Source organism: Boleophthalmus pectinirostris, unplaced genomic scaffold (assembly GCF_026225935.1).
Source record: "Boleophthalmus pectinirostris isolate CB_2022bp ecotype Guang Dong unplaced genomic scaffold, ASM2622593v1 HiC_scaffold_13, whole genome shotgun sequence".
Taxonomy (NCBI): Eukaryota; Metazoa; Chordata; class Actinopteri; order Gobiiformes; family Gobiidae; genus Boleophthalmus; species Boleophthalmus pectinirostris.
Window position 1 is genome coordinate 13,243,994 of NW_026571036.1, and position 7,673 is coordinate 13,251,666.

The following is a 7,673-nucleotide window of genomic DNA, read 5'->3' on the forward strand; positions in this document are numbered from 1 at the left end:
AGACTTGGATATCATTACACCTCCAAAACCAAACCACTTTGCCATCATGCAGCCTGGAGGATAATTTATTCAAAAGCTTTTCACATACTATTACGAACCCAAACTGATAACAATATTGAGTACGCCCTACTTGATGTCTGCCCCGGCTATGAAGCAGCCTGGTTTGCTGGAGATGAGGACTGCACTTTTCACCGCTCCGTTGGACCAGATCTCTCCCATCACCTCTGTCAGCTCCGACTGCAGCTGCTCTGACAGGGTGTTCACCTCCACAAAACACAAATACTGATTAATCCGGGGAAAGGTGGACCCACAGCGTGACAGCCAGTCAACAGGCAGTGTCACCAATGGGAATGTTCTTGACACGTGCATGTATGTCTCCTACCTTGGACGTGGGATCATTGAGTCGTATAACTGCCACATCATCCTTGAGCTCGTAGCTGACATGTGTTCGAGCTGGATACAGACAGGAAGACAGGGACAAATCAGGAATGAACAATATAAAGGCATGTGGACAACAAAATTACATTATGTTAGTGGCATGTGTTGTTTGGAGGTTTTGACACACATAACAAAGGTGATAGGAATGGGAAGTGGAATGGAAAGAAAGAAAAGACCACGTTGATTGATATTGGAGGAATAAAAATAAATGATTGATTGAGTGAACGGATGGGCTATTTGCATTTTAAATCGAGATCAAGATTCAGTCTAGGGTTGTAAAAGGTATTGAAAATCAGATACTAATTGATCCTAAAATTATTATCGAAAGTAGATACGCATTTAAACAAGTATTGATACTGAAAATAAAATAAAATCATATAAAAAATTGTGACCTTGAATTTCATCTTGAATTTTATCAGCTCAACTGTGTAAGACCACATGGTAGAATGAACAAATACTATTGTTTTGAATTGAAAATTACAATTTTGTTTTAAAAAAAGCTTTGTAAATAATAATTTGGGTATCAAAATCTGTATCGAGTATCGTGCTAAATTTTTGTATTGTGACAATACTAATTCAATCATGTATCATCTTCAGTGATACAGTTGGGGGATTTAAATCAAACTTTGGCAGAAGAAAAGTGACTATTTTTGTGTTAAAATAGATTATTATGAGAACAAAATGCTGTATCAAACCAGTTCTAGTTCAATTAGGGTTCCATGTATATGTATTTCTATAACATATTAACATAAAAAGAAAATGGGGACTAAATTGTGTTAAATACAGTATTTTTTTAAACAGTTTCATTACGTTACCTGCCAAGGTTGAGGACACGGAAAGGCTTCTACTGGCATGACCTGAGAGACAGAGCAGACAGGTGAACTATGGCCCATATAAAACTGTACCTGATAAACACACAACAATCTTGGTCCAATGGTTAGTAATAAAAAGTAATTACACAAATATAACATTTATTACTGGACTGACTTAAAGAGATCAAATAATGAGTACATACAAAAGCATAACGTTTTGGGTCAATATAGAAATTATTAAATTAGATATATTAACTCAATTATGACCAAACTTAAACCTGCACTGTGTGTCACATTTTATTGTGATTTGGAGGTAACAACTGCAGTTTGACAGGTCATAGGGTCAAATGGTTCAAGGATTCACTCATTCAGACTCACAATCAATGAGGCTCAATATATAATGGTTCAGCCCCCCAAAAAGTAAAATTCACTGCATTTTATTAGAAAAATTAAAAAATTAAACAATACATAACATCTCTGCCAAACATGTCTACGCATTTAAATTACAATCCCCTGAATCAGCACTATGGAAAATATCTGGGTGAAAGTTCAGCATCCCAGTTGTATGAATGAAACACAGTGAAATTGGCAACGTGTATGACAAATTACCCGAATAAATGAAAGAATCACACAATATAATAACATTTTCCATACCTGCAAATATAGGACACTTGCTGGGTGCAAATTTAGATAAAATACCGGCTGCACGAGCAAATGCCATGGTGTTGTCTTGAAACTCAAAACGATCAACCTAAATTTTTGTTCGGGCCGATGGGGGCGCAAGAGTGTCGAATGTCAAACAAGTTCAAGGACCTGGGAGCACCTCTAGTTTTGCCGTTACATGAAATCACAAACATATTTATATTTTGTGTTTTTTACTGTAAATAAATGATCGCTTATCACATAAACACACGAAATTAAGGTGAATTTGTATGTTTTATCTTTTATATGAAAAACGGTACTTTAAAGTCTGAAGTTTTTTGTTTAGGCATATGTAGGTCAGCTAAAACTTCTGTGGGTCATTGAAAGCGTTAGCGGTTTTTGTAGTCCACAGCGCAGTACCGAGTGTGGCTGAGGTCTGACAGGGAAGCGGTGTAGGTGCAATCATCACACAAATAACAGGTAAGGCAGATTCTACATGTATCCACCAAAGCATTGATTATATTATCGCTCTGGGAAAGCCTTGCATGTCTGGTAGATCTAAAACATTGTAAGTTCAACATCTTGTTAGCCAATTTGCTAATGTTGCTAGCATAGAATCAGCGAAATTAGCCTCATTGGAGAAAATGCAAGTGCTTTACAAAGAGAATGTGATCAGAATGCATGTATAAGGTTAAGACAGTCCTCTCTGTCTTTGTACACGTCTGACCCGCTTTTAGATCCAATGTTGTCATTGGGATATGAATGTAGGTGAAGGGTCAGACTCAGAACAGAACAGGGGGTTGGGCTGTGACCGTGACTGACAGGACACACTGTATAATAAAATCATATTTGAATCAGAAATATCATACATTATTGTTCCTGTGACATTTAAGTCTCAGTTTAACTCTTGAGCATACGCTTTGCTTGCTCAATATTTGCATAAACTGTCTTCATGCATCTAGTTTATTGCTGCCTTTGATATCTTGTTGTTATCTTGTTATTTTATTTCCAGGTAACCATGGCCATGTTGCTGAACTCCGTGCGAAGCTACCCAATCAGCCCTGCAAGAGCTGTGCAGTTTGGTAAGAAATACATTTAGATTCTTTTGTAACACATCATTATTATTATTATTACTGTATTTTTTTTTCTAAATAATTGGTGTAATTCTTCCAGCTGCTCGCTCTCTGAGTACAACATCCCAGCAACATGCTCAGGGTAAGTTCTAACAGCTGTTGCCAATATACAAATATACAAATATTTACTTAATTTACCATCTTTACATATGGTATTTACAACCTTGTATTTGGGATTTGTAGCGCAAACAAAAAGTAAAAAGACACTTGCCCGGCCAGGAGTGAAGAACATTGTGTTGGTGGAAGGAGTCCGCACACCTTTCCTCATGTCTGGAACTGCGTATGTAATACAGTCATTCATTCATAAAATTGTTGACATTGCATGTTAGCTCTGTGTGTGATCTTTCTTGCTTGTGGGGACTGAAGGTGGAAATGAACAATTTTGCTATAATCTAGGCCTAGCACACACATATGACTTCTTTGTGTAGTTCAATGTTTTTATGTGCATTGTACCTGATAAATAAACAAATAAACTAAACTGTGTTTATAGATACGCCGACCTTATGCCTCATGACCTGGCCAGAGCAGCTCTACAGTAAGTCCTTGTTGTACTATTTGTGTAGAATGTTATGTTTATTTTTTGTCATCATGTGATCTTGTTCCGTTGTGTATCTGCTTACACTAGTAAATTCTATTTGTGAACTATTAACCGTATATATTGCATTGTATATATCATTTTATTGAAGATGAAGCTTGTATTTTTATTCCCTAGGGGGCTTTTGAACAAAACAAGTATACCTAAAGACGCTGTAGACTACATCATTTATGGAACAGTCATTCAAGAAGTAAAAACTAGCAATGTAGCAAGAGAGGTAAGCCAACAATTTAATTTAGGTTTTTTCAAAATAGCTGATTTTTCATTACTTTTTTCTATTTTTTTTAAACCTTAGGCTGCCCTTGGAGCAGGTTTCTCTGACAAGATCCCAGCTCACACTGTCACTATGGCCTGCATCTCCTCCAACCAGGCTATGACTTCAGGTTTGTCATTGATCTGCTCTTTTGACCTTGTGCTATTGTTAGGCTCCCTATAGCCCCCACTGACTAGTCTTGCCCTCCCCTCCTCCCCTGTCTCTAGCTGTGGGCCTGATTGCTGCTGGCCAGTGTGATGCGGTCGTAGCAGGAGGGGTGGAGTTCATGTCTGACGTTCCCATCCGTCACAGTCGTAAGATGAGGAAGACTATGCTTTCTCTCAACAAGGCCAAGACGCTCGGCCAGAGACTGAGTTTGATTGGAAGCATCAGGCTGGCGCACCTTTCCCCAGAGGTAATATATGTGCATTCAAGTTTTACATTTATATCAAATCATACTAAAGAGCACCGTCAAGTGAAAGATCATCTCTTCACTGTTCCACAAGAGGATTTGCTAAAGCATTGTAATACATTATTCTTGATGCGTAAAGAAAAAGATAAAGAAGAGATGAAAGAAGAGAGTTTAACCAAATTTGAAGAGTACCAAAATGGCATAAATTGGGATACTATTAGAGAGGTGGTGCAAAATTATATAATGCACATCAAAAATAAATAAAAAGACCCAAAACATTGTAATCTTCCAAAGAAGGATATAATAAAAGTAAATGTCATATTGTTTTTAGTGTGATACTAAAACCTTAACCAAGATATTTGTATTCTAGTGCATTTCTGATGGGATGCAAAAATAGGATTGTCGTTATTGTCAAATAAAAAAAATATTAAAATGTAAATTTTTGTTAATATCTCCCATCTGTTGGCTCTTGGGACTGTTTATGGTCATAACTGATAACCATAACTGTATTTTCTTGTCTAATACACTTCCCTTTCCCCTTGTTGTCCTCAGCTGCCTGCAGTGGCGGAGTTCTCCACAGCAGAGACTATGGGCCACAGCGCTGATCGTCTGGCTGCTGCTTTTGGAGTGTCCCGTTTGGAGCAGGATGAGTTTGCCCTGCGCTCTCACACTCTGGCCAAAAAGGCTCAAGATGAAGGACTGCTGCGAGATGTGGTCTCTTTCAAAGTGCCAGGTAGTATTTGGTATTAAATTCTAATCTACATAGATCTTTGTGTTACATTTTGCTCAGTGTAATCCAGAATAGTGACCTTGTATAGCTTACTACAAATGAGCCCAATAACGTACTTTTTTCATTCATTCATAAAAAGGGTTAGGTTACAAGTTTAGTTTGTTCGTTTTGATAAATTCCTTGAAAGTATTGCAATGTGGATAGTTGAAAACAGACATTTTCTAAGCATTGAAGCCTCAAAGGGCAATACAGAATTAGTCAAACATGTATGAATCATGCAAAATACTAGCCTGATTCATCAGCCAGTTTCACTTTGTAGAAACCATCTGACCTTGCAGTGTTAGAATTTGTTCGCTCGACAGTAGGCAGGTACTTTTTTCATTTAACCAATTCCTGCTATTTGGTCATGATGTATGTAATTCGCCGCTAACGGGGCAGACTGATATATTAAGCTTTTCCCAAATCCCCTAGGAAGAAGGGCAAAAACGTCTTTCCCCTTGATAAAATTCACCAAACATTTTCTTTGTTCCGACTTTAAATCCTCGATCTCGGGAATTGTTGACAACACAGAATGTATGGCTCTTCGTTGATTGGCTGGTGCCCAAACTTGCACTTCCGGGGATTTTGTGAACCGTCTTGTTTATTCTGATTCCTGACCTAGTCGCTGGAGAGAATGAAACTGAGGGGAGGCACTAGGTGGCACCAGCCTGGCTAACAAAATATAGCTCTTGAGTAAAAAAGTGACTATTTGCCATTAAAGAACCCACCTCTATCATTTGAAAGACCTGTATTTAATATTTTCCCATTTCTTTATTATCTATAGGTCGTGATATTGTTTCCAAGGACAACGGTATCCGCCCATCCTCCATGGAGCAGATGGCTAAACTGAAACCAGCCTTTGTGAAGCCTCATGGCACAGTCACTGCTGCCAATTCTTCCTTCTTGGTACATCTGCAAACAGACCCTATACCAGTCCTATTGTTGAAAGTTTTATAAATTTCTAATAACTTCTGTGTGTTCTTAGACTGATGGAGCCTCTGCTGTTCTCATCATGTCCGAAGAGAAGGCTTTGGCCATGGGTTACAAGCCCAAGGCCTATCTCAGGTATGTCTCTATCGTTCAGTTTGATAATTACAAAAAATACTGTTAGAAAAATATAAGACTTATCATTATATTTCTCTTATGGCAGAGATTTTGTGTATGTTTCACAAGACCCCAAAGATCAGCTGCTTTTAGGGTAAGCTTTTTGTTAATAAGTGGTATAGGGGAAAAAGACTTTACTTAGAAAACCTGAAATGTATTTTTTATTGTTTTTTAGACCAACATATGCCACACCTAAAGTTTTGGAAAGAGCAGGTTTAACTATGAATGACATCGATGTTTTTGAGTTCCATGAGGCCTTTGCTGTGAGTATACCCCAGTTTTATACACGTACCTTTTGTGTTATATCTTGCTATCAGTACTATTGATCTTTTTGTTATAATTTTTGTTAAATGTATGCATTATCAGAGTGTCTGCTAGTGGGCTGTGTAGTTGGTATCTGTAGTGACATTTTCTGTTCCTTTGCTTTCAGGGTCAGATCATGGCAAATCTAAAAGCAATGGACTCAGACTGGTTTGCACAGACCTATATGGGCAGGAAAGCAAAGGTGAAGCAACTCGAAACATGCTTGTAACTTTAAACTTTAGACTTTTATTGTCCCAGAGTGGAAAGTCTTTTTCGCAAAGACATTATTTGTACAATAACATTTATACATATTTTGTTTGTTTTTAGGTTGGGACTCCTCCTATGGAGAAGTTCAACCTGTGGGGCGGCTCTCTGTCTCTGGGCCATCCGTTTGGTGCCACTGGCTGCAGACTGGTCACAACAGTCGCACACCGGCTGCAGAAAGAGGGAGGCCAGTTTGGTCTCGTAGCAGCGTGCGCAGCTGGAGGACAGGTATACAAGTTCTTTGATTAGTGGGGGAAAAAACAAACAAATAATGTGTATGGAACTATTTGAATCTATTATAAATGAGCTATAAAACCTTTTTGTGTTATTTTTCAGGGCCATGGGATGGTAATTGAAGCCTACCCGCAGTGAAGCACTTAGTGAATAATGTCTGTATTTGACGTTGGACAAACATGCTAACATTCGTACATCCATGTGTACATAACGCACCGTTTTGCCTTGGAAAATAACTGGGACAGAAACCACACGTATGAGGAAACTAATGTAAATGAGACTTTGCTCCGAGGCTGTTTAAATTGTAGCTGATTGTTTTTAAGGATGTTGCCTTTTGTGGACGATTGACACGTGTCAGGTCTGATGTAACATAGCCAAGTTTAAGCACTCTGGAGCTGTGGTGATGCTAATGTTTATACGCTGTAAAATGTTTTTCTTACAAACTCAAATTAAATAATGTGATAATGAAATTTGTGTATGTATTTCTTTTACATAAATGGTTTAAACTGTTAAAACATAGTGAACAATAAGCTCTACAATTTTTAATCAGTTAGTGAAAATGAAAAGAAATATAAATCTCAAATTTTGTATGTTTATGTTGTCATGTTGTTTTTTTAAGTAACACTTGAACTATGGTGTTAAGCAAGGGTGTAGGTTTGGCCTGAGCTTTGGTGGGGACCATATAAAAAAAAAATACATATAAAAATACCTCAT

The 7,673-nt window shown here is 37.8% G+C and overlaps 2 protein-coding genes across 2 annotated transcripts in view; one reads left to right on the forward strand and one right to left on the reverse strand.

The window, feature by feature from the left end:
• The window catches only part of hadhaa (hydroxyacyl-CoA dehydrogenase trifunctional multienzyme complex subunit alpha a), a 12,646-nt gene extending 10,634 nt beyond the window's left edge, over window positions 1–2,012 (reverse strand). Inside the window, exons 1-4 of the mRNA XM_020941209.2 lie at window positions 1,905–2,012; window positions 1,254–1,295; window positions 383–453; window positions 131–264 (exon numbers count right to left, since the gene is read on the reverse strand). Of these exons, the coding sequence (XP_020796868.2) occupies window positions 131–264; window positions 383–453; window positions 1,254–1,295; window positions 1,905–1,971 (314 nt within the window). The 5' untranslated portion in view covers window positions 1,972–2,012. The remainder of the gene's footprint in view (window positions 1–130; window positions 265–382; window positions 454–1,253; window positions 1,296–1,904) is intronic.
• A 256-nt stretch (window positions 2,013–2,268) lies between these two features.
• Window positions 2,269–7,429, forward strand: hadhb (hydroxyacyl-CoA dehydrogenase trifunctional multienzyme complex subunit beta). The gene is made up of 16 exons (XM_020941775.2): window positions 2,269–2,372; window positions 2,905–2,974; window positions 3,066–3,107; window positions 3,209–3,305; window positions 3,516–3,560; window positions 3,738–3,837; window positions 3,916–4,003; window positions 4,101–4,288; window positions 4,838–5,018; window positions 5,839–5,960; window positions 6,040–6,119; window positions 6,205–6,252; window positions 6,334–6,421; window positions 6,589–6,663; window positions 6,789–6,953; window positions 7,062–7,429. The coding sequence occupies exons 2-16, from the start codon at window positions 2,911–2,913 to the stop codon at window positions 7,095–7,097; spliced, it is 1,419 nt and encodes a 472-aa protein (XP_020797434.1). The 5' UTR covers window positions 2,269–2,372; window positions 2,905–2,910; the 3' UTR covers window positions 7,098–7,429.
• Window positions 7,430–7,673: the final 244 nt, after the last annotated feature.

Coding starts and splice junctions, on each gene's coding strand:
- hadhb (XM_020941775.2), top strand. CDS start 2,911: ATGGCCATGTTGCTGAACTCCGTGCGAAGCTACCCAATCAGCCCTGCA. Junction 3,306..3,515: donor TTCCTCATGTCTGGAACTGC/GTATGTAATACA, acceptor CTGTGTTTATAG/ATACGCCGACCTTATGCCTC. Junction 5,961..6,039: donor CTGCCAATTCTTCCTTCTTG/GTACATCTGCAA, acceptor GTGTGTTCTTAG/ACTGATGGAGCCTCTGCTGT.